The sequence below is a fragment of the Gobio gobio genome, assembly GCF_949357685.1.
Source record: "Gobio gobio genome assembly, chromosome: 4".
In the NCBI taxonomy this organism is placed as follows: Eukaryota; Metazoa; Chordata; class Actinopteri; order Cypriniformes; family Gobionidae; genus Gobio; species Gobio gobio.
The window spans coordinates 6,985,402-7,012,655 of NC_137100.1; the positions used below are offsets into that span (position 1 = coordinate 6,985,402).

General features: G+C 41.4%; 1 protein-coding gene across 2 annotated transcripts; it reads left to right on the forward strand.

Moving 5' to 3' along the window:
• The first annotated feature begins 7,478 nt into the window (after positions 1-7,478).
• On the forward strand, positions 7,479-17,934 carry abhd10a (abhydrolase domain containing 10, depalmitoylase a). 2 transcript variants are annotated; one of them, XM_079815509.1, is made up of 5 exons: positions 7,479-7,622; positions 8,212-8,395; positions 12,923-13,034; positions 13,303-13,440; positions 15,829-17,920. In XM_079815509.1, exons 1-5 carry the CDS (start codon positions 7,538-7,540, stop codon positions 16,168-16,170), a joined length of 861 nt encoding a protein of 286 aa, XP_079671635.1. In that variant the 5' UTR covers positions 7,479-7,537; the 3' UTR covers positions 16,171-17,920. The 2 variants fall into 2 exon arrangements, with proteins under 2 accessions (XP_079671635.1, XP_079671636.1); XM_079815510.1 differs by lacking the exon at positions 7,479-7,622 and adding an exon at positions 7,647-7,923 and having other exon boundaries at positions 15,829-17,934.
• Positions 17,935-27,254: the final 9,320 nt, after the last annotated feature.

Sequence of the window (27,254 nt, forward strand, 5' to 3'; positions counted from 1 at the left end):
AATGGCAAAGATACTTCTCAATTGCTTTGGCTCATTTCTTGAAACAGACCGGTCGTTCTCAACACTCTTGGTGCTTTTGCCAAAATAACGTGGATGGTTTGGCACAACACCATGGTTCACCTGCAAAAGCTCATACCTCTCCCAAAACAGTTCACTCATGTGTCAAAACTACATTTCCATCTCATTTAAACAGTCAGTGCCTCAAAAATGCTTCGTCCCTTTGGCATTGTGTAAGCACTGCAAGTAAAAATGTTTAGATGTTTTGTCACTATGGCAGAGGACCATTGAAATATCCATCATGTCCACCTTTCAGTCTTTGCCCACTCCTTCATTTTTGTCTAGCTAACAGAATACAATTGTGTATAAAACTGAAAAAAAGAAATAGGATTTTAGGGTAAGAGTAGCCTCCAAGGTTTGACATTACACATTGCACTCATACTGCCAAGGAAATTGTAACCATTATCATTCACACACATAAAGTAACTTCCATACATCAGAGTAAAAAGAAAATGTATACAGCATAATATACTGTAATATAACACACAAACAAACAAACAATGTAAATTACCGTCCTCACCCTCCTGGCCATCCACATGCTGCTGTTCTCAATCTTACTGTAAACACTTGTAAAATTTCTACTTTTCTAATGATATAATCTGGGTTAGATTTTTTTCAGAGATATTGTTAGAGTAAAGTATATGAATGTATTGACCAAACAGGACACACAAGACCAGTACTGCATATTGATGAAAATATGGGCGGCAGTGGCTCAGTGGTTCATGTAGGTTGTCTACAAACCGGAAGGTTGGTGGTTCGATCACCGGTTCCACCTGACCAAGTGTCGAGGTGTCCATGAGCAAGACACCTAACCCCAGCTGCTCCCGACGAGCTGGATGGCGCCTTGCATGGTGTATGAATGAGTGTGTGAATGGGTGAATGTGAGGCAAAAATGTAAAGCGCTTTGGATGGCCGTAGGTCTGTTAAAAGCGCTATATAAATGCAGTCCATTTACCATTTTTTACCATTTATTTCTCTCCACATTTGTAAAATCATTCGATTCCTTCATGCATTTTCAAAGGTTTGTTTTTTATATCTGCTGAGGTTGGGCTGAAGTCTCTGTCCAGCCTCTCTCAATGTCAACCCATGGGTACTCAGTAGAATCACATCTGATAAATTTGGTCCCCGTCTTCTTTGGCCACATCCTATTCCAGGTCTACCTCTTCCTTCCACCCTCTTTCCCTTCCCCTCTCTTCCCCTCTCTTCCCCTCTCTACCCCTCTCTACCCCCTTCCCCTCTCTTCCCCTCTCTTCCCCTCTCTACCCCCTTCCCCTCCCTTCCCCTCTCTACCCCTCTCTACCCCCTTCCCCTCTCTTCCCCTCTCTTCCCCTCTCTACCCCCTTCCCCTCCCTTCCCCTCTCTACCCCTCTCTACCCCCTTCCCCTCTCTTCCCCTCTCTTCCCCTCTCTTCCCCTCTCTACCCCTCTCTACCCCCTTCCCCTCTCTACCCCTCTCTACCCCCTTTCCCTCTCTTCCCCTCTCTACCCCCCTTTCCCTCTCTTCCCCTCTCTACCCCTCTCTTCCCCTCTCTACCCTCTTTCCCTCTCTTCCCCTCTCTACCCCTCTCTTCCCCTCTCTACCCTCTGTCCCTCTCTTCCCCTCTCTACCCCTCTCATCCCTCATCCTCTCTCTACCCCCTTTCCCTCTCTTCCCCTCTCTACCCTCTTTCCCTCTCTTCCCCTCTCTACCCCTCTCATCCCCCATCCTCTCTCTACCCCCTTTCCCTCTCTTCCCCTCTCTACCCCTCTCTACCCCCTTTCCCTCTCTTCCCCTCTCTTCCCCTCTCTACCCCCTTTCCCTCTCTTCCCCTCTCTACCCCTCTCTACCCCCTTTCCCTCTCTTCCCCTCTCTACCCCTCTCTTCCCCTCTCTACCCTCTTTCCCTCTCTTCCCCTCTCTACCCCTCTCATCCCCCATCCTCTCTCTACCCCCTTTCCCTCTCTTCCCCTCTCTACCCCTCTCTACCCCCTTCCCTCTCTTCCCCTCTCTACCCCTCTCTACCCCCTTTCCCTCTCTTCCCCTCTCTACCCCTCTCTACCCCTCTCTTCCCCTCTCTACCCCCTTCCCCTCGCTTCCCCTCTCTTCCCCTCTCTACCCCCTTTCCCTCTCTTCCCCTCTCTTCCCCTCTCTACCCCCTTTCCCTCTCTACCCCTCTCTACCCCCTTCTCCTCTCTTCCCCTCTCTACCCCTCTCTTCCCCTCTCTACCCTCTTTCCCTCTCTTCCCCTCTCTACCCCTCTCATCCCCCTTCCCCTCTCTTCCCCTCTCTACCCCTCTCATTCCCAATCCCCTCTCTACCCCTCTTCCCCTCTCTACCCCTCTCTACCCCCTTCCCCTCGCTTTCCCTCTCTTCCCCTCTCTACCCCTCTCTACCCCTCTCTACCCCCTTTCCCTCTCTTCCCCTCTCTACCCCCTTCCCCTCTCTTCCCCTCTCTTCCCCTCTCTTCCCCTCTCTACCCCCTTCCCCTCTCTTCCCCTCTCTACCCCCTTCCCCTCTCTTCCCCTCTCTACCCCTCTCATTCCCAATCCCCTCTCTAACCCTCTCATCCCCCCTTCCCCTCTCTATCCCTCTTCCTCCACGGGCTCCCCCTCTCATCTTCACTCTTCCTCTTCCTCGAGCAGGCAGTTTTTCCCCTTGTTCATTTACTTGGCCAGGTGCCTCCATGTTCAGAAATTGTACTGGTCCTGCATGGTCAAGCTCTTTACATACATGCTTGGCAGCTTTCACAGTCATGGACAGCACCTGTCAGGTAACTAAACATAATGTTTAATTGGTCATCTGAGATGTGAAATTCCTCCTTCGTTAGTCAAGTTCTAGTTTCACCTGACTGTCAATTGCTGTAATAAATGTATCAAATCTTCCAAGGGATTCATATATGGTATTCATGGTATTATGTTCTTGACTAATTTTGACAATTGAACAGACTATTGTGCATGTGATGACTTATACAATGAAATGACGCTGATACGTTTTGGAGCGAACGACCATTAGACTGAGAATCAAACAATCAGTTTAGATCAACAAGATCTAATCACTTGCAAATTGTGCTAAATGTAGGCTACCTGTACTTAATCATTTGCAAAGATTTACTGAGACATTGAGACATGTACTTAGACATTTGCAATTTGATGAAATTAATGAGAAATGCTATTCTGTTGTGAACAATTGCCAAGTGGTTTGGAGATTTGTCCATGTTGTTTTGAGAATGTGATTTCTGTTTCAAGAAATGAGCCAAACCAATGGAGAAAAACTGTAACTATGACAATGACCTATATCCTGGGATCATCATGGATACCGATGAAACGCATGCCTTTGTAAAATGTATGCACCGTGTTGGTGCCAACAGGTTGTTCTGGCCTCCAAGAGATGACTTCCTGTCGTATCCATTCAGGCACCACAGCCTGTGACATCCCGACACATGGAGATCCAGAGGCTCTCCCAGTCACTGTTGTGATGCAGTTTTTCAGAGCAAAGTTTTCCAGTTTTCCATTACATCTCCAATGTTCATGTCTCCCCTACCCCAGTTTTTAAAGCTTAAAACCAGCCGTTCACTGAAACACTGTCCATACCACCGTCCCGATGAACCACCCCGTCACATCAGTTTCCACCCCATCACAGGGTCATTTTGTTTAAATTTATGTAACATTTCATTTTCTTTTCCATAAACTTTTATGTTGAATGATGTTCTTGTTGTGTGGACTAATCAAATAAAATCAAATGTTTTAAAGTTAATTCGTTTTTTTTTTTTTCAGTACAAACAATGAGGTCATTGAAATGTCAGATTCATATTTCAAGATTAAAAACCAAAAAAAAAAAAAAAATGGATTCAATTACAGCGTTTCTATTTTTAGTTTCCAAAAAAGGGACATTTTACTATTAGGAAAACATTAGAATTTAAAAATATATCTTGTCTTACTACTCTAATGGTGTACATTTGTCCATAACGGGGTGGTACAAAAAAGGCTCCCTTGCATAAAATAAAAAGGATAATATTAATAAGATTAACAAGATTGTTTTTTTGGAGGATTAACATATCTCTCAAGTTGTAGTTTAAAAAAAAGTGGAAATGGCACCCCTTATGTAGAATGACTCAGTAGTTACTCAACCAAAACATTTAATTCATGCTTCAAAACCTAGTTTTTGTGTCAGTGAATTGGAGGTCTGTAGCTATTGACTGCAGAAAGTTGGTGACTTCTGCGCACTGTGACCCTCAGCATGCGCTGACCCCGCTCTGTGATTTTACGTGGCCTTCCACTCCAGGGCTGAGTTGTTGTTGTTCCCAATTGCTTCCACTTTGTCATAATACCACTAACAGTTGAGCGTGGAATATTTAGCAGTGAGGAAATTTCAGGAATGTGTTTATTGCGCAGGTGGAAACATATCACAGTATTACGCTTGAGTTCACTGAGCTCCTGAGAGCGACCCATTCTTTCACAAATGTTTGTAGAAGCGTCTGCACGCCTAGTGCTTGATTTTATACACCTGTGGCCATGGAAGTGATTGAACACCTGAATTCAATGATTTGGAGGGGTGTCCCAATACTTTTGTCAATATAGTGTATTTATACAGTACTGCTGCTGCTGCTGCTGCTGTTTAGGGTTGTGACGTTCCTCCACGTTCAAACATAGTAGAGATTGTGCTGGGCAAACTCCATATGCTTCCAAATTGGATTGGTTGATTAGTGAGATTGTGAAATTATCTCAATACAGTTTTAGGCTATTTACCAATTTAGCAGACATTACAAACATTCCATTTCAGATATTTATGGGATATACATGCATTCATCAATTCAGGACTCAATTAATTTACAAAAAAAAAAAAAAAGGTCTAATGTATAGAAAATATTCTTGACAGTTTGTGACAACCATTTTGCATTTAATGACTTATGCAAGGAACTAATGCCAAGAGGTTTTGAGGGGTAAGACATTCAACAGAGAACAATTCAACAGAACAATTGATAATGTAGGAAATAGCTGACAATTGTACATATTCAATTGAATGATTGTACCAAAGCATTTGCATGTTGTTTAAAAGAACGAGAAATTGCTTTTATGCTGTGCACAAGTGACTAGATGATGTGGAGGTTGAACAAATAGTTTTGAGAATTTAAGTTGTGATCTGAGAAATGCACCAAAGCCACTCAGAAAAACTATAGTTCACCCAAAAATTAAAATGATCTCATAATTTTCTCACCCTCAAGTTGTTCCAAACCTGTATGAATTTCTTCATTCTGCTGAACACAAAAGAAGATTTTTGAAGAAAATGGGTAACCTAACAATTGACAGAGGCCACCAGTCAACTTCCATAGCCTCATAAGACCCAGGAAAACAAAGTCTTTTGAATTTAGTATTTTTTTCATATCATTACATTGTTTAGAGAAAAAAAAATTTTTAAAATTATATTTTATTAATATGTTATGCTATGTCCTCGTAAGTGGACACCGGGACTCCGGGACACCAGGAAAATAAAATGACATGAAATGAACAATGGGATTTTTTTTTCATTCACCAATCAATTTTCAGGTTTCAGGATTTTTTTAAACCAAACTTTGTATAAAGATGATTCTCAACTATGTTATAAAAAGCTATAATGGAATGAATTGATATACTATTTTACTTTATGCAATATGTGGGTAAAATGGCCATGCATGGGTTTTCCATTTAATGCAATGTATCACTGGATCTCATCTGCATATTAATGTGTCCTTGCTAAACCCCATACTTTTCCTGAGATGTTGATTTAAAGCAAACAATTGGAAAATGAGTCAGATTTAACTAAATATTATCATATAGTAGTGCTAAATTTGATCATTCAGTCATATTTAAAGACCAAGGAGAAGTGTTTGTCCTGGTGAAACCACAAAACAAATTGCAGGCTATTTCTGAAAAGCCTATAGCCTAGAAATCTAGACGCACTCTAGCGGCAGGAAATGTAATTTGCCGCCAGGGTCGTCAAGCAACTCTCCGTTGGCTTGCGAGCTGGAAAAACCAAACTCTAGTCAGGCCAATCACATCGTGTATAGAGTCGGTGGGCGGGCTTAACATAATGACGGCAGAGTTGCGGCGGTTCCGTGTGATACTTGAAAACAAAGAAGCTGGCGAACAGCGGCCTTTCGAATCGGCTTTGGCCGCGACTCTGGAAGACTTGGAGTTAAGCTTTTCCTAGAGGAAAGAACAAAGAACGGCACTGAAGTCATTCTTAAGAAAGGAAGAATTGTTCAGAGTTTTGCCGACCGCATACGGCGAAAGTTTAAAGGGTTAGTTCACCCAAAAATGAAAATTCTGTCATTAATTACTCACCCTCATGTCGTTCGACACCCGTAAGACCTCCGTTCATCTTCGGAACACAAATGAAGATATTTTTGTTGAAAGCTGATGGCTGAGAAAGGCTTCAGATTGGCCTCCATAGGCATTCAGTACATTTACACTCACAAGACCCATAAAAGGCACTTAAAACGTCGTTACAAAGTCCATCTCACCACAGTGACTCTACAATAATCTTACGATGCGACGACAATAGTTTTTGTGCGCAAAAAAAAATCAAAATAACACCTTTATCCAACTTGTTCTTGTCTTCCGTGTGTGCCTCCACGACGCATGCGCGAGAATATTACGCAGATCCGCCGTTCGGACACATGACCCAGAAGCGATTTGTTTACAAGCAGAGGAAGACGGGCGTATCTAAGCTGTTGAATTCTACATTGATCGTGCTTTAGGTCTCGGCGTAGTTCTCAAAATGGGGTTAACTTGTGCATTTCATGGATTCCCGAACCCCGGCGCTACGTCATATTCTCGCGCATGCGTCGTGGAGGCACACACGGAAGACAAGAACAAGTTGGATAAAGGTGTTATTTTTTTTTTTTTTTGCGCACAAAAACTATTGTCGTTGGAGGTCTTACGGGTGTCGAACGACATGAGGGTGAGTAATTAATGACAGAATTTTCATTTTTGGGTGAACTAACCCTTTAATCTATCTTCTAGCTCCGCTTCCCCTTCTTCGTTGCTCTGGTTGGTTGTAGCGCTATCCTATTGCATGCAGATTAAATTTGACAACCGTTTATCCCGCCCCTCGCATTGAGCCCTGCCAATGGTGTGTTCCCAGACCGAACATCTTGATGTGGGTCTGGCTTGTCAGGCTATGAAAAGCCCTGAATATGCACTTTTGCCACTTTACATGACATAAAACTGTGTGTCAGAGAAATTCACTCAAATATAATGTCCTCGTACGAGGACAGTGGCACCCAGGAGGTTAATATGGAGAAGAAGAAGAAAAACTATGGAAGTCAATAGGGTCCATCAACTGTTTGGTTACTGACATTCTTCAAACTATCTTCTTTTGTGCTTATGCAGCCGTGTCTGTCAGTGTTGCAGTGGCGCTCCACGGCAGCAGGCGGCAGTGATTTGCAGGCGGGTCTCCGTCTACTTCAGGACACTATTCGGAGTGGATTCTTGTGTCAACCTCTCCGCAGAGAGCGGGGCAGTATGGCGTCAACTGTGCTCAGAAATTGCTCAAAGGTTCTTAAAATAAACGTCCGGAAATTCACCCGTCTCCCGCACGCTTCGACGGGTAAGCAGAGTCCTTACAAAACGTGATTATGCAAGAACTTCGATGTGTTGAGGCCAGGGGGCGTAGATGTTGGAGGTGTGGCCATCATGCTCAGTAATGCAATGACCAGGCGATAAAATTATGATGTTTTGATGTAACTCACAGTTTGCGATTTCGTAATTTAAGTTTGAACTCTGCTAAAGTGGAGATATCAAGGCGGAAGAGTGCAATCCTGCATTTGAGATGGCAGCTGAAACTCCGGAGGAGAAATCATTCGTGTTTGATGTCCTATCTAAGCGCCACCAACTACAAGAATTAACAAGTTAAATCGTTTTGTTTATATATATATATATATATATATATATATATATATATATATATATATATATATATATATATATATATATATATATATATATATATATATATATATATAAACAAAACGATTTAACTTGTTAATATATTATAATATATATATATATTATTACCTGTGTTTGCAAGGAAGAAAAGGAGTAGTGTTTTGTAATAGCTTATTTTAGGTATGCTTTGCTTTCAGGGTTTATTTCTGCATTTAAATAAAATTGCACATTGCGTTTTTCCTTTGTTTTAGGTGTTCGGCACAAGTCCACAATTCAGTATGCTACACGGCCTGATCTGCCAAAGCTGGCCTACAGGAAACTGAAAGGGAAGAGTCCTGGAGTGGTTTTCTTGCCTGGTTTTGCCTCGCACATGGGTGGACAGAAAGCAGAAGCATTAGAGGAGTTCTGCAAGTCTTTGGGTCACTCATACCTCAGGTACCTCACTAGAGATGGACATTCTGAATTAGTTGGTAATCAAGTACAATTAAGTAATCGTTGATTCTTTGATCCACAGGATCACACAGATCCATGAAAACGACTAAAAAAGCTGTATTCTGCTGCCAGACCAGTAGTTGGCGATGTCACTTTGTAAAGAAACACTAGCTACACGTCTATAGACTGAACATGTAATATGCATGCGCAATTGCGAATAGTAGACTGTAGAGATGCTCCGATCAGCATTTTTGGGGCCGATCACCGATCACCGATCACTAGGGTTGGGAATCGTGAGAAATTTTCCGGTTCCGGTTCCGGTTTCGGTTCCGCCTAACGATTCCGGTTCCGATTCCGGTTCCATTAAAATTATTACACAAATAGTGGTAAAGGAAAAAGGCACAATACGCAACTCAAACAATCCATTTTGAGTTTATTACTTGCTCTAAAATTAATTTACAGGTTGGCAATGTCAAAAAAGTCCTGTACTGTACATATATTACAGTATTAATTAAGCCATTCTTGCAACACATTGTTTTTCAAATGAACACCTCTGAAATTGTCTTATTACATTTTATCTCTCTGTCTCTGAATAAAACCAAGTTATAAATTATATTTATTAGTTATATTTATTAATTAGTTGTATATTAATTTAATAGTAATTCAGTTATTCAGTGAACTTGTAAATAATAAATTGCAATTCAGCATTACAAAGGTAATTGTGCCTAAACGCTTACCTAAACCATGGTGACTCAACGGTTGACATACATATATATATATAGGCCTTACACTATAAATCTGGTATAAGCCCTGAGGCACTCTGTGCTGTAGCAAATGTTTTGTCAAATTGCTAGTGCAGCCTCCTTTGCATGTTATTAACTTTTCACATTTTGCTTCATTATCATTCATTCTTTGGAAATGAATCCATACTTGTGACTTTCTCTTCGCCATGCTGGTGGTCAACGAGAAAATATCTGACGCAAAACCGTAAATGTGTAGCGCGAGGGCTTTCAGTGCTGAACTGCGTTGCACTCCTGGAAGCGGCAGGCAACGTAATTAATATTCATGATGAGGTGAGCCAGAGTTGCCAGGTTTTCACAACAAAACCCGCACAATTGCACAATCGCTTCAACCCGCGGACATGAAACACAGCCCGCGGCAACAGTGGAAAACGGGAAAGCGGGAAAACCACGGACTTGGCAACACTGGCTGTCACTCGCTATGAAAGGATACGCTTCCAGCGCTTCGCACACACATTGCACCAGAACCGTTTTCGGAACCGAAACTTAGGAATTTCGCGCGGTTCTGGTATTTTTCAAAAATCAGTTTCGGTTCTGAATAAGAACCGGTTCTCGGTTCCCAACCCTACCGATCACCAAGATCATGATCTGCCGATTGCCGATCACTGCCGATCACAGAATGCCAGGGGAATGGGAATCTTTTATCTATAATCTTGCAGAGTTTGCACCATTTGTAGAAATGAAACTAACTCTAAATGAACTGAGTCAAGATCTTGAAGAACCACCAAGTGTTTATTTTAGAAAATGAGAACTTAAGGCTACTGTAGGCCATCTTTCCCAAATAAATGTATGTAATAAATGTATATAATTATCTCTCCTAAATATTTGATCATGCAGTGCATTTTTGTTTTTTCTAACATTAGTATTGAGGTAAGAAATACTAAAGACATTTAATAAGAAATCAAATGTAAATTAATATTGGTCTTCCCTGAATAAATTAAATTAGATTAATCCTTACACTTACGGTTGCCAAAGTTAGTCATTCAAGAGCAGTGAGTGTCATAAAGGTTCATCAAACAACACAAGACAAAGAGAAACTCCGAGACAGCAGCAGTTTATTCGACAGCTGTCACTTTAAGAGCGAACACGGATACGGTTACAGTTGCACAAACGTTCACTCGCGAGTCAGGACGGGGTTTACGTGCATACTCGTCAAGACGGTAATTTAGTACATACATTTGTGTGTATCTGACCATTTCAGCGCAATTTGTACTCGCAACCTTTTGAGAGATGGCCTGTGTGTGTGTGTCTCTCCAGACCGTGCGCGCGAGTGCTGAGCGGTTTGAACACTGGCAAGACTTAAAAATAAATGCTAATTATAAACTTTAGTGACGATGCGACACTGCCTCAATTGTGCAAAGTGTCAAATCCTGTGTCAACTGTGCAGCTTGATTTTAGTGCAGATGCGATGATATGAAGCCATTTGAGCATTTTGAAAGGGAGAGAGAGCGCGCGCACGCGGTGATTCACGCGCGCTGTTTGTGAACTTACATCCCACAGAAAGTTTTCAAATGACTGCGTAAGTTATTTAATATAGAAATATGAGTTGTACCTCACCTTCAGCATTATAATTATTTTACCCGCGCTGGAAAGAGAATGAGACGGTGTCGCTGCATATCATGCCCTAGCTCTCACGGCAGGTGCGGGTTTTATGGGTCGTCAGCATGCAATCGGTTCATGAGATCGGCCTTTTTGGAGACCGCCGATCAATCATCCCAAAGCGATTATCGACCGATCGAGATCGGTTGCCGATCAATCGGAGCACCCCTAGTAGACTGTCTACTCTTCGCCTACTGGCGTAATGAGTAAACATTGTGGAATGCGCTCCAGTGATGCGCGGGACAATGTATAAACAACCCGTACCCGACCAACGTTTTCAACTAACCCGCCCGCAACTCGGGCCACAAAAAAAACTAAAGAAAATATTGTACCTGACCCGCATTTTTTAAAAGTAGATGCCCAATTGAAGCTCTCACAAGCACAAAATGCAGACATAGAATATGTTAAGAAAGTCTTTATTAACGCATTTTAGACGAACAAAAACAGGTAGGCTAAACCTAAGACTGAGGCTACATTATCCATAAATAAATGTTCACAAATACCCATGAAGGTAAAACTGAAACACACAGTAAACTTAACCTGGGCTTAAAAAGAAGGCTAAAGGGTGCCACTTGTTGGTAAAAAAAAAAGTAGCCTAATACAAGATAAACACAAAATATGCATTTGAATAAAATAGGCTGCATTGTTTAGCCTACACGAATATATCCATAAAACTAGCACAGGAACCTAAATCAGATACATTAACCCTAACTTGGGCTTAAAAGGGCTATAAGGTGCCATTGGTGGCCTAAAAAAGAAGATTAGCCTACTTTATTTTTAGCTTTCCTCGCGCTGTGTAGAAATAATATTGAATCAACCGACAAGGAGGATCCTCTGCGTTCCAGCGTCAAGTGCAGCCAGTGAGCGCACATTCAGCTCCGCAGGTCGTGTCATAGAGGCGAGAAGAAACGTCTTTATTTCAAGCGACCCGACCGACCGTGACCCGAATATCATTAAAAATATTTTTGGAGGACTCGTAACCGCGGGTGACTGCAGGCACCCGCTCCTTTTGGATCAACCCGCGCATCACTGATGTGCAGTAGCGCACTAGGATCTATCTTTGTCGACTGGCGACCCAAGTTTGGTTTTAAGACGAAAAACGTACCAAGCACAAATTTCTCAGGAAAAAATGGCGTTTGGGGACTAAAATGTGTGGGGTTTTTTGGCAGGGTTGCCTGCTAAAATTCACATTCCTGGGTCTAAATATCACATAATTGGGGTCGCTTCAACCCGCGGACATGGAAAAACAGCCCGTGGGAAAACCGCGGACTTGGCAAAACTGTGTGCAGTTGAGTTCTGTTGACATTTGACAACTAACGTTATGCGTCACTCTGTTGCTCTGATTGGTCCATCCAATTGAGGTCTTTCCTGGTTCTGTTGAAACACGCCCCATAATCACAGCCCAACGGAGCAGTATCAGACTCATATTCTGACTAGTATTGAGTATGACAACGTCAGGCTATAAACTCACCGCATTTGGCGTGATATTGCGGCTTTAACATTATTTTTGTCCATTAGATTGAAAGATCGGAAAAATCCCATACATTTACCCGCCCATAGACCCTCCCCTCACTCACTCATTTAATTTGCTCCGAATGAATATTGTTGGTGTTAAAGAGCTTGAATTTTGGCGTGGGATTGCGCATATTGCACATCATTTTACTCATTCCCGCAGATTTTGTGCTCGCACCCAATGCCTCTCAGGACTAAATTTGGATCTTTTTCGCTGCTTATAGAGCTAAAACAGTCAAATACACACAAAATAATGTCAAAAGGCCGGTCTTGGTGAGTATTCATGTAAACACAGTCAGTTCTGTTTTAAGTGAATGTAAACAGGTGAGAAAGAAAAAGCACGTGTAACTGTAAAATGGATCCGTGCGTCAGGTCTTAAAGTGACAGCAGCCTAATATACCTGCTGCCAAATTATGAGATGATGTTAAAAATATCTATATGGAAATTTGTATCAATGTCAAAATTGTGGCCAGTGAAAATGCGAAGTGGCTAAACCACTAGCCACAGTGGCTGGTGAGCAAAAGTTAATGTCAAGCTCTGAGTATCAGTGTGCAATGTTTTCTCTATCCACCTTGACATTTTAATTTTGATTCTACTGCGATACATTTTCTTCCTTTAGGTTTGACTATTCTGGCTGTGGGTCATCTGAAGGGGAAATGGGTAACTACAACATGGGTGCCTGGAAGAAGGATGTACTCTATGTGCTGGATGAACTAGTAGAAGGGCCACAGGTGAGTGGATTAACAGCTTTACCACATTGGAGAGTCTTGATGAATTGAATTGTACCAGGAATCATTTATTGACTAATATCCTTCAGATCATTGAATACAAATAAATCAAATTATTTGGATAACCAAAGTGAAATCAGCCCTAGTATAGACTTCAGTATCCTTCATATAGTTTTTTTTCCTATTAAAAGGTTTGGAAGATGACATGTTTTTTCTTCTTTTCAAACTCGCACACAAATTGGCAATTTCTCGTTTGTGTCACTTACTCAAGATCCTGGTGGGCTCCAGTATGGGTGGGTGGCTGATGTTGCTAGCCGCTCTCGCACGGCCAGAGAAGACGGTTGCTTTAGTGGGCATCTCAACTGCTGCAGATCACTTTGTCACAGCCTACAATGCCCTACCAATAGAGGTGAGAAAGACTTCAGTCATCTTTGAAACTTGAAAATATTTTGTAGGCCTACCTGGAAGTTAGCATCACCTTGTGTTCCCTCAACAAAAAACCCAATGGCCTGGTTTAGATTAAGCCGGAATTAGGAGATTTAAGTTGCTTTTATAAACGTGCCTTAGAAATAAAATATATTTTGAGATATGACACTAGGCTTAAGCCTTGTCTGTGAAACCGAGGGATTATGATTTTTCCATTGGCTTTTGGATTATTGCAGAAAATAAACTCTGTACCCAACAAAAATATATGCTTCTTACACATTTTGTTCCCCATGATAATCTTCACAAATTAACACAACTTTTATGTATTTTGAAGCCTAAATTCAATCGGCAGAAGTTAAAAGATTGGTCATTGGCTTGGTCAATTCACTGTGGAAAATGTTTTTAAATGTGAAAGCGACTAGTGAGTAGATGAGTTAATCTGTTCGGTTGATGACGTTTAATGTTCTTGACAACCTCTGTAGTGGCATTTAGACATTTGTTAGCAACTGCCTTTTTCATGGCAAGTAAAAGCTTTTAGAAATCGCAAGAGGGTCAATGGAAAGTAGCTAAAGCCTGCTCAAAAAGTCTCTAAATGTCACTAAATGATGTAATGCGCCAACTGTCTGCACTTTACATCTGTTTTCTCTCCTAATCCATGCTCACATACCATATTTTAATCAAATAAATAACTGAATGTCCAATAAAGCTGTTCTCATTTACATATAATCTGCCAGACAACAGAATGAGTATGACATAGTGACTGGTTACGTTAACCATAAGTCCAAAAATTCACTACATTTGTTGCTAGTCCCTTTTTTTTTTTTAAAGAAAAGAGTGTGAAAAGTCGGTAATCTAGTGTCAAAGTTGCTATGTTGGTGTATTTTATGTTGTAGAATAAAGTAGTGAATATTCTGCTCGCTACAGATCGTATTTCAGGTATTTAGCCAAAAACCTATTAAAGGTGCTCTAAGTGATGTCACACGTTTTTTTAGGCCAAAACATTTTTTGTCACGTACAGCAAACATCTCCTCGCTATCCGCTAGCTGCCTGTCCCCTGAACACACTGTAAATAAACGCGGTCTCTGTAGTCCGCCTAAGATCCACAAACTGGTGCAGTCTGGACCACGAAGCACAACAAACAGTGCTCCAGCCAATAGCCGACAAGAATGATTTGGGGGTGGAAATTAAAGCTTGCAATAAAAGCTGTTTTTGGACTAACAAGGAAGCTTTCAGTTCTGAAACTTGCAGGATATTCTTATAGTACAATGACCTCGTATATGTCAAAAGCTCAAGGAAAATTTCTCAGTTCAGGACCCCTTTAAAGAAACCCATTGATTTCAAATGCCGGAAGTGCTAAAATGTGAACTTGTTTTCAGGTTATGGCCTACAAAAATATATCATCCCTCTATTGGTCATACTTAGTTTCGGCATGCAACATGTAAATGCAAGTGTTTTTTGTTAATATCTCCTTTTTTATAATTAAGGCCTGTTCACACCGGGACGATTTTCGTGAGCGTTTATCATTTACGTTTAACACCTCGTGACTAAACAAAGGGCGCCAAAGTGAGTGTGCACACCGATGCGCAAAACGCCAGGCGTAAAAACGGCATTTAAAAAAACGCCTCGGGTTCGTTTTTTTTATTTTGACGTGGCGCGTTAAAAACTGGCCGACCCAATGAGATCAGCGCTTTTGTTCACATGCCTGGAGCTGATGAAGTTACAGTAAAACACGACTTGGTGGCGCTCAAGCACAAAACGGTCTTGCGGAGCACACATCGATACGACGAAGAGGTAGTAAGTAGACAAAGAAGAAGATGAGCTGCTAATGCTGCTTGCCAGTTAGCAAAAAGTGTGTGAATGGTTTTGGCCATAGACATAATATATCTGTGGTTTTGGCAAGCACGTAAATACGGTCTCTCTTCTTCTTCTTTGTGACAAGCGAGTGTCAAAGTGCCGCGGCACCACCTTGTGTACCGGGAGCGCTATCTACTGAATGTGCACGTTCACTCGGCGCATCGCCAGTGAAAATCGCTTGGGTGTGAGCACTCAAGACGCGCCGAAAAACGTCACGAAAAACGCTGGCGATAAGCGCGCGCGATATTCGTCCCGGTGTGTACAGGCCTTTAAGGATGTAACGCTTGTAACAGGGGTTTAAATATTCATTGTCATTTTTTAAATTGCAAATATTGTTTTTCATCTTTATACATGTATACAACATTTTTCAATTTGAAATGAAATATGAAGAAACAAGAAAATAAAAAAATATATATTATTAATATGATTATTCTCTACATTATCTGAGGAGGCAATGCCTCCCTTGTCTCCTCATAGGAAATGCTCCTGATCCATATCTTCTTCCCCCTTTCATTAGACAAAGAAGGAGATCGAGGAACAGGGCTTTTGGAAATTCCCTACCAAGCACAATCAAGAGGGTTTCTACACTCTAAGCAGGGACTTTCTGAAGGAGGCAGAGAACCACTGCATACTCCAGAGCCCCATGCCTGTTTCCTGTCCCGTTCGCCTGATTCACGGCCTCAAGGACACTGACGTACCCTGGCACGTCTCCATGCAGGTCGCAGAGCGGGTACTCAGCAATGACGTGGATGTCATCTTTCGCAAACATGGGCTTCATCGCATGTCAGATAAAGATGATATTAAGCTCGTGGTGTACACGATTGATGACCTCATTGACAAATTGACCACGTTAGGGTGAAGAGAACAATATGAAAGATGGACCAGTTGGGATGGGGAAAAAGCAGTGTACACAGGTGTCAGGTTTCTGGTAGATTTTATAGTGACCGAAGACAAATTAATTGGAAGGGATGACAACCAAAAGTGAAAATTCTCATGTCTTTTCCATAGGACTTTCTTTGCTCCATGGGACACCATACAGTGACCAGGTGCTCGAAAAGTCTATTTGACTCATGCGTGCTATTCCTTCAAGTCACCTGAAGCCATACAATACATTTTGTGTTTGTGTAAGCCCTTTCTAGTATCTCCCAAGTAGTACATTCTTCATAACCCAATGCAACTTGCCAAGTTTGAATATGCACAAGCACTAATGCGATTTAAGAGCTTTGACGGGGTAAGAATTTCAGCGATTGATCTCTTCAGTAACGCTTTCCAAAAAGGTCTCATTTGTTAACATTAGTTAAATAACATGAACTAACAACGATCACTATATTTTTACTGCTTTTATTAACTTGATAGTTCACTGTGCAATAACTAATGCAAACAGATACAACTTTTGATCTGTTAGTAAATGTTGAGATTGATATGAACTAACATTAATAAATGCTCATAAATATTCATTGTTAGTTCATGATGTGAATGAAACCTTATTGTAAAGTGTTACCTTCACTTCAATTTCATCACGACACAAAATGCTAAACCTTTGTAGACAAAGAACCAAGAACTCCACATGCGTCTTGCCTTGATTTTTTTTATTTCGTATTTCCTATTTTAATGTGATCACTCTTGTAATCCTATAACCTGTAGGGCCTTATTTTGTTTTCAACTTTTTGCAAGTAACGTAACTCCATCTTTCATTTCATTTTGTGAGGGTTTGGTTGGACAGTAGCTGACAGTGTCTGTGCCTTGCATTTTAGAAGTCTTTTCCTTTCATGCCTTTTTATCATTTTCAGTAGGACACACTGCTGAATAACATTTTGTCATTTTTAAATGCAAAACCGCATGCAAAAACGGAACGGAATGGTTAGTACTTGCTTTTAATATAACAAGGTATTCAGCTAATGGGACAGCATTTTGAATCACTTTGAGTTCTGTATTTTGTGCACAGACAATGAAAAATGTACTAGTAGAACACTTTGTTGTGCTTCAGACTATAAGATCAGACTAGATTGGTGAACAACACGGTGTTATATAAAGCCATTTATTTGGAATGGGAGTGTAAACGCTTTTCTTCACTTTGACCTGTTCGTTTCAACACCTGGTTTTTCTTTATGCACTAGTGTGGTGATGCAGCCACATCTTTAAAGAGCCTCGTTTCTCTTCCGTTCTCGTTTTTATATATATACTCAAAAATACGATATATTTTTATCTCTATTTGAGTGTTCGTTTGTTTTTTTTTACTGCCAACTGTGGTTTTATATTTGTTTGAGTGTCCATTGATAATGTGTTGGTGATTCTTCCAGTGACAAAAGATTTGTTGTCTTCCTTTTACCTTTTCATTTTTTGGTGCACTTATATCCCCACAGGTTGATAACCACAAGTATTGTCACCCTTCCCTTCTCACATGTCTCACCCTTCTAATATGGATGTCAGAATTATATGTTTTATTATTTATCTCATATTATGTACATGTAGGCATTTAAGCCAAATTTCTGTTAGCTCATGTTATAAAATTAAAAATGCAACATATGTCATGTTTTCAAATATGTATAAATCTATGTCATGTATAAAAATAGGTCTTTTCATTATTAAACTGGACAGTGTGAAACCGCAGCCTTTCTGTGGCATTTGTTTTTCTGTTTCTTGTCTTTGTTGCTGTAAATTTGTGATATATCCTAGTCAAAACGTTGACTCTAATTTAGTGAATTATGTACCTGTGCGTTGTACTCACTATTTTAGGGACTTGACCAAATTATGTTTACCGTTAACAGGTTTTTGTGAGGCTTATGTTTAAGGTAGGGTTAAATGGGCTCTAGCAAATATTATTAGTGTGTGTGTGTGTGTGTGTGTGTGTGTGTGTGTGTCAGGTAAACCCTACGTTATTTTCCCCTTTATGTCCCCACTAAGATGGCAATATTCAAAATCCTTGTGGGGACATTTTTTGGTCCCCATGAGGAAAACAAGTTATAGTAAGTGATGTTTTTTGAAAGTGTAAATATGCAGAAAGTTTTCTGTGACGGGTAGGTTTAGGGAATAGAATATAAATGTCTATGGAATATTACCATACACATGAAAACATAATGTGTGTGTGTGTTTGTCAAAATGAGAGTATTTTGGATGAACTAATGATTTAAGTAATTTATTAGCAATAATATAGTGGCCCCAAAAAGTTGTTGGCCATACTGAAAATATGTCATTGAATTACTACATTATTAAAGCAAGGGACATTTGCAGACAAATGGTACATCATTTTTTAATTTAAAACCTTTTCTGTGGAATAAACTAGACTCAAAGACAGATATAACCAATCCAAACAGTTGTTTATTGAACAAATGGGAGAGTGGCAGAATTCAGGTGAGTAAATTTGCATTTCTTTTCGTTGTAAATTGAGAATGGTGATGATGACGGAGGACCTGGATGAAGCACACACCTCTTTACGAGAACGGTGAGAATATAGATAATCTTATTCCACAGGTTTCAGGCACAAAAATTATTGCTGGAGAGATGATGGAGACACAAATTAATCAACGGAGGTATTAGTCTTTATCCACATTCGAGGCCAAACAAAGTGTGACTGACAATAGAGAAGGAGCCGAGGGACTGAAGGGAGCCAGCGGAGGCAGAAGGACTGGCTGGCTTAGGTAGAGGAGGCGGAAGAGGGACGCAGAAGACTTGCAACTGGGTAGGACCAGCAGCGATGAAAGAGATTTGGAGCTGGGCAGGACCAGCGGCAACAAAGGAGACTTGGATCTGGGCAGGACCAACAGCGATGGCGGAGACTTGGAGCTGGGCGGGACCAGTGGCCACGAACGGGATATGGATCTGAGTTGGACCAGCGGCGACCAAAGAAACTTGGAGCTGGGCAGGACCAGAAGCAACAAAGAATACTTGGAGCTGGGCAGGACCAGTGGTGACGGAGGAGACATGGAGCTGGGTGGGACCAGTGGCGAAAAAAGAGACTTGGAGCTGGGCAGGACCAGTGGTGACGAAGGTGACTTGGAGCTGGGCGGGACCCGTGGCTACCAAAGAGACTTGGAGCTGGGCAGGACCAGTGGTGACGAAGGTGACTTGAAGCTGGGCGGGACCCGTGGCTACCAAAGAGACTTGGAGCTGGGCAGGACCAGTGGTGACGAAGGTGACTTGAAGCTTGGCGGGACCCGTGGCTACCAAAGAGACTTGGAGCTGGGCAGGACCAGTGGTGACGAAGGTGACTTGGAGCTGGACGGGACCAGTGGTGACGAAGGTGACTTGGAGCTGGACGGGACCAGTGGTGACGAAGGTGACTTGGAGCTGGGCGGAACCCGTGGCTACCAAAGAGACTTGGAGCTGGTGGGGACCAGCGGAGACAAAAGAGACTTGGAGCTGGGCAGGACCAGTGGCGACAAAGAAGACTTGGAGCTGGGCAGGACCAGTGGCCATGAACAGGATATGGATCTGGGTCGGACCAGTGGCGACAAAAGAGACTTGGAGCTGGGCAAGACTAGTGGTGATGAAGGTGACTTGAAGCTGGGCGGGACCCGTGGCTACCTAAGAGACTTGGAGCTGGGCAGGACCAGTGGTGACGAAGGTGACTTGGAGCTGGACGGGACCAGTGGTGACGAAGGTGACTTGGAGCTGGGCGGGACCAGTGGCTACCAAAGAGACTTGGAGCTGGTGGGGACCAGCGGAGACAAAAGAGACTTGGAGCTGGGCGGGACCAGTGGCGACAAAGAAGACTTGGAGCTGGGTAGGACCAGTGCTCACGAACAGGATATGGATCTGGGTCAGACCAGCGGAGACAAAAGAGACTTGGAGCTGGGCGGGACCAGTGGCGACAAAGAAGACTTGGAGCTGGGCAAGACCAATGGCAACAAAAGAGACTTGGAGCTGGGTGGGACCAGTGGTGACAGAGGAGACATGGAGCTGGGTGGGACCAGTGGTGACAGAGGAGACTTGGAGCTGGGCAGGACCAGTGGTAACGAAGGTGACTTGGAGCTGGACGGGACCAGTGGTGACGAAGGTGACTTGGAGCTGGGCGGGACCCGTGGCTACCAAAGAGATTTGGATCTGGTGGGGACCAGCGGAGACAAAAGAGACTTGGAGCTGGGCGGGACCAGTGGCGACAAAGAAGACTTGGAGCTGGGCAGGACCAGTGGTAACGAAGGTGACTTGGAGCTGGACGGGACCAGTGGTGACGAAGGTGACTTGGAGCTGGACGAGACCAGTGGTGACGAAGGTGACTTGGAGCTGGGCAGGATCAGTGGCGACGAAGGAAACTTGGAGCTGGGCAAGACCAGTGGCAACAAAAGAGACTTGGAGCTGGGTGGGATCAGTGGTGACAAAAGAAACTTTGAACTGGGTGGGACTAGTGGCGATAAAAGAGACTTGGAGCTGGGTGGGACCAGCAGCTACAAAAGAGACTTGGAGCTGGACGGGAAGAAGGGGATTTGGAGCTGGGCGGGAAAGGAGACTTGGCTTGGTTATAGGAGGGCATCAGAGAGTCCATTATATTAATCGTGCTCATAGGCAGCAACTGTACTCCAGGGAAGGGGACATTGTTGGAACCAAACTCCATATCATCAAATTCCACTTAAAATCCCCACTGGGACAGCCATGGGTGCTGGCTCTCGCACCTGGTCAGACATGACGACTGGCTGGCGCTCCGGGATGAGTTTGCCTGCAGGTCCTTGGCAGGCGCTGGGTCTGCGGTGGCCTCTGTCTCTGTCACTGCGGTGGGTTGGGTAAGGGGCAGTCTGGTCTTCAAGGTGGGCGGCGCCTCTGAGATGAAGACAGACGGCACTAGGAGGATGGTGTCTTCATCCACTTCTCCTACTGTGAAGGAGGAGTTACTCAGCCACAGTACATATTCTAGATATATTTCCAGGTTACAGGTGATAGTTCCTGCTGTTAACAGTTGGAAGAGATGATCATTCAAATCACTCCAGAAGACAGTCTTTAAGGGTGTACTCACACTAGGCCTGGTTGCCTTGTACCGTGCCCGAGCGCGATTGTCCCCCCTCCCCACTCCCCCGCTGGCCTGCACTCACATTGCACTTAACATACCGGACCGGAGCACGCTTACGTCATTCATGATGCAAATTTTTGTTTTGAAGAAAACGGGAATAAAAGTGTTTTCGCTAATAGACTGCCTAAAACATTTATCATTTATGCCATGCAGCGATTTTCACTTGATTGCACTGCACATATCAGAATATTATTACGGAGGCAGCTGACTTTGACAGAGGAATTTGCAGCTTTACTCGCAAACTACAATTCATGTTCATCAATGAGGTGAGAACCAGGACCGTTATAAACGTGAATATACTTGATTTAATTGGAAAGTGTATCCAAGTAGTAATAGTTTGGTGTTTGCTGTCGTAATGTTGATAGTAGCGCGCAGCTGTTCCGTGCTCCAGCACGGTTAGCACTCACACTGCATGCGAACCGCGCCCGAGTCCAACTGAACCGTGCTCTGGCCCACCTCTTCCAAGCGGGCCAGGGCCGGCTAATCGAGCCGCGCCCGGGCACGGTTCGGATCACTCACACTAGTCAAACGAACCGCGCTTTGGTGGTCAAACGCACTCGGGCACGGTTCAAACTGGCTAGTGTGAGTACACCCTAAGATGCTGTCGTTACAAGACACCATGTGGGAAAGCTTGAGGAACTCCTCCCCATAGTCTTCTAGAGGGCGGCCATCTTGTGAGAGAGGAGAGGAGCAGGTCAGCGGGGTGGACAGGTGATTACGCTGCTGGGTTCATCGCCATTAAGTTGTTGGTCTGGCCTTCCGTTAGAATAAACCAGACTCAAAGACAGATATAACCAATCCAAACAATTGTTTATTAAACAGATGGGAGAAGGGCTCAGTTCAGGCGAGTGAATGGCACATAAACAGTCTGTGAATGAACTTGTTTCTTTTCGTTGTAGGTTGAGAATGGTTCTGATTGGAATGCTGATGGGGAACAGGTGCGGGTGATGGCTGAGTGAGTGCAGGGGAGGGACACGAGGGATGCTGGGAAATGTAGTCCCTGACTAAATGACTGAACTGGTGAAGATGACAGATGGAGCGTATGTGACAGAGTGTTTGTAGTGTGCTACTTCTCAATAAATGCTACTTGACTTGATAGTTTGTACATAATCCAATGACATTCATGTATTTTAGAGTGTGGCTTACATTTCTAGATACTTTTGGGACTACTATCGGTCCAAAGTTTGGAATAATTAAGATGTTTTAATGAATGTTTTTGAAAGAAGACTCTTCTGCTCACCAAGGCTCACAAAATGCATTTATTAATGAAAATATTATAATTTATTCATATATTATTCATATAATTAATGAATAATAATATTGTGAAATATTATTAAAATTTAAAAGAATATATGGTCACACTTTATTTAAAAGTGTACTTGTTACACGTTACATGTAGTTACTGTAGTAATAACTATAAATTATGCATAATTACATTCAAACAACCCTAAAACAAACCTAACCCTATAGAAAGTACATGTAGTTAATTATTATTGCTCAGTAAATACACTGTAACATGGACACCTTAAAATAAAGTGTAACCAAATATATTGTCAAATGCAATTTATTCCCGTGATGCAAAGCTAAATTTTTAGTATCATTACTCCAGTCTATAATGTCACATGATCCTGCTTTATTATTATTATTATTATTACCAATGTTGAAAACAGATTTTGCTGCTTCATATTTGTGAGGAAACCTTGAATAAATTAAATACATTTCTACTTTAATTAAGCAAGGATGCATTCAATTGTTTGAAAAAGAAGACATTTATAACGGTACAAAAGATTTCTATTTCAGTCTTTTTAACATTCTGTTCATTAAAGAATTCTGACAAAAATGTATCATTGTTTCCACAGAAATATTAACCAGCAAATAATGATAAATGTTGATAAAAAATAAGCCATAATTAATATTTGAGCACTAATTATAACTGGTAATATCTGAGCATCAAATCATTGTATTAGAATGATTTCTGAAGGATCATGTGACACTGAAGACTGAAGTAATGATGCTGAAAATTCAGCTTTTCCATCACAGGAATAAATTACATTTTAAAACGCATTCAAATAGAAAACGGTCATTTGAAATGTTTCCCAATATTACTGTATTTTTGATCAAATAAATGCAGCATTGGTGAGCACAAGAAACATTTCAAAAACATTTTAAAAATCTTAAACTTATGTTAAAGTGATATATTTACTGTACTTGTGTGAATGTTATTGGTTCATTGGTCATGGTTCCCACAGAGTTGTGTATTCAGATCTGTTCTGAAAGACTCTCCTATTCCCTCTCACACCACAGCTCCAAATTCTAGCAGCTGCCTCTCGTGATCCGCGCTCTGCAGACTTCTGCACAGGTAAAACTCACAGCAATGCTCGAAAACTAGCGTTTCAGCAAACCTTGTGTAAAAAATGATAGCATAGGTCACTTTGAGTTGCCTTTATGCAGTTTGTGAGGCACATAACAAAATCTGGACTGCGTTTCTCAAAAGCATCGTGAACTTGGTGCCAATGGTTATATGATTACTTAAGACTTAAGATGCTTTTGAGAAACACAGCCCTGGTCAGTTTTTGACATTTTCATTTATTTAGCAGCTGAAAGTTAGCAGGTTTTTTTTTTTTTTTTTTTTGCATGAAGGTGCGATTTATAGTAATAGTTAAGGCCAAAGTTTCTTATGTTAGTTTTTGTTTGATGTTTGCTTTGCATTTGATTATTACTTTGTTTGAAAGCAGTTTATTAGTATAAAACTCAGAGTATTGTTGAGCTAATTTAATATTTTAGAAAAAATTAGGGGTAACACTTTACAATAAGGTTTCATTTTTTAACATTAGTTAACCTTAGTGGCCAAAAGTGATGTCCGGAGGAGATGTTTGTTTTCAATGACAGTACAAGTTTGATTAAACCATGAGGAAAATCTTTTATATTTTTTAAATATTTTAAATATGAAGGAAGAAAAAAACACTTGGTTAAAGGGTACATAACACACATTTTCTGCCAGTCTCAAGTTAATCTTGAGTAGTAGTATTGCATCCTTCATATATCTGAAGAGTCTTTAGTTTTATCATATTTATATAAGACAGATACGCTGTACTTGTCTGGCTATCACCAGACCAAGCTCAGTTTAAGATTGAACATTGGTCTGGGGAGCCTGCTCTGTATTTTCTACTGCACAAGAGGCGTGATAAACAAGCATAAATTAAATGACTTCAACCAATCAGACCACAAGGGGCATGATCAACGGGGAACGACCCATCGCTTCTCTATCCGTCATCGTGTTAAACCCGCCAATAGCGCACCAGGTGGATAAGCCAGTCTGTGATTGGTTCCCGCAAAAGTGTAACAGAAGCAGTAGAAATTTATGTACAGGTTTCCAAACTGAGTTGCAGGGCGAAATCAAATCGCCAGCAGATCAAACTGGGTTTACCCAGTCTAACTCTGTACCAATTCTTTGCAAAAACAGCCGAACTCATGGAGGCGTGCAGTGGGCGGAGTCAAGAGACAAGGGCATTATCCCTGGATAACTTTCGATTCCCTATACGTTTGTGTTGTTGACATTATATGCACTTATGCGCCGATTGCCAACAAAACACACACATTTGATGCAGTTTCACTCACCGCCTGCGGTTTCGACTCGTGACCGGGAACAAACAAACACACTTGCAGAACTCTGTTGCTGCTCCAGGAACACAAACTGCATCCACTGTTTCCTTAACGCTGGGTTATTTGGGAAGCTGAACATGGAGATCTTTCCCTCACAACCAGAAACACACTTCTTTAGTGACTTTGTTGATTTCGTGGTCTAAAAACAAAATGACAGCGCTGCCGACGGCAAGCTCGTGGATGTGCTCTTGCTCTCGCTCTGGTTGATGTGTGTGTGCGTTTATCCGGGAAAAGTGCTCATACAAGGAATTCCACCCTTTATGACATCATACAGGGCCATACTTGAAAAAACTTTCCGAAACTTGCAGGATCCTGAAGGAGTGTATTTGGCACAGAAATACTCTGTAATACATGATACATCCAACTAATTTTTTTAGATTTTGGCCATGCTTAGCATGAGAATCAACTCTTTAACAGTGTAAATAAGTCAGAATGCATGAAATAGCATTACAAAGTGGTAAATGCTGTCCCAACTTTTTTTGAAATGTGTTGCAGGAAAGGATGCATATTTACAAATGACATGAAGTTGACCAGACAAAACATGAAATATTTTGTGTTCATATTGTCTGCAATGAAATACAAGTCAAAGTAAATTTAGAAATCACTTCTTTTTTATTATTTGTGTTTTCCATACTGTCCCAACTTTTTCTGATTCGGGGTTGTATTTATCTGACAAAATTATTTGGCAAAAAAAAGGCAACTGCGGCTAAAGGTTTAATTTTAATATACAAAAAATGCATATAAAAACAAAAAGCTCACAGGAAAAACTAGCGTTTCAGCAAACCTTGTGTAAAAAAAGATAGCATAGCTCACTTTGAGTTGCCTTTATACAGTTATTAATATTTAGTTGGTTCTTTCTTGTTTTTGCATGTGTTCATCAATTCATCTTTGTATGACAGCTATGACACTATTTGGCATGTTTCATTGCATTATTATCACAAATAAAACAATTGACTACCAGCACAAATATAAATATGCTTTATAATTTTAATAATATTTGAATATTTGGCTGAAGATCATAGACCATGACATCACCTTTGGCCTCTACTGTACATTAGGTAACATGAAAATGAAAAATCTTAGTTAATCTTAGTTAATTTCAACATTTACTAATACATTATTAAAATCAAAAGTTGCATCTGTTAATATTATTTAATGGTACTGAGCTAACATGGACTTACAATGAACAGTCGTATTTATTAACATATGGTAACAAATATTAAATACTATAACAAATATAATACTCATTGTTAATGCATTAACTAATGGAACATTATTGTAAAGTGCTTTTTTTCATTCGGAGTAGATTATCACAATATTTTTGTATTTAGAGAGCACAGAGACATTTTCCCTGTTTGTGCACAGATGAAAAGCATGAAGCTTATAGTGATTCTGATGACTCTCATAAGCGGTGAGTTAATCAATGCACTTTAATTTTGCCTCATGAATTGTGTGCATGTAAATGGGAATTGTATTTGACACATACAGTTGACAAATTAATAATCGAGTTTTAGGTGTGTTCACCGCTCCATTTCTGAAGGGGGAGCAGGCCACAAAGTTTTTACGTGTAAAGAGACAATCTGGCTACTGGGATCCCAGTTATTCTCAGAACCAATGGGGTTACACCATACAAGAGCAGGTTTACACTAGCGACCCATCCACAGTCTCAGATTTGATATGTTTTGTGAAAGCTGCTTCCATTGTTTAGCTGATTATAATGTTTGTATGTACAGTATAAGTGAAATTGAACCAAAATACATCTATCACTTGCTATAACTAAGCTATAGCACTATTTACATCAATTAAAGGGCTCCTATTATGCTTTTCCACTTTTTCAACATTGGTTAGTGTGTAATGTCGCTGTTTGAGCATAAAAAAGATCTGCATGGTTACAAAGCTCAACGTCCACTCCAAGAGGAGATATTTCATTTAACATAATCCCGTTTTCAAGAACTACAATGAATGGCTCGTTTGGACTACAACGCAATTTTTCCAGATCTTAGGAAGTCATAATGTTCCTCATTTAAATAATCCCCGTCCCCGGAATATACAAAAAAAAGGGAGGCAAGGCCTGATTGAGCGGCATTAGAGAAGACAGTGTTGTCGCTATGTCAAAGAGTTTCCACGTTTCCAAAACTAAAATATGTTTGACCTTCCTATGGCTGACGAACTTAGAGTGGTTTAAAACAATGTTCCTGAACACTATAACCTCAATATTTATCTGTGTGCTGCACATTTTATGGAGAACAGCTTGTTTTCTTTTCTTTTTTTTTTACTTT

What these genes read in the sequence shown, in the direction of transcription:
- abhd10a (XM_079815509.1), top strand. Translation starts at nt 7,538, where the DNA reads ATGGCGTCAACTGTGCTCAGAAATTGCTCAAAGGTTCTTAAAATAAAC. An exon ending in TTGGGTCACTCATACCTCAG is followed by an intron (nt 8,396 to 12,922) that starts GTACCTCACTAG and finishes TTCTTCCTTTAG; the next exon opens with GTTTGACTATTCTGGCTGTG. An exon ending in AACTAGTAGAAGGGCCACAG is followed by an intron (nt 13,035 to 13,302) that starts GTGAGTGGATTA and finishes CACTTACTCAAG; the next exon opens with ATCCTGGTGGGCTCCAGTAT.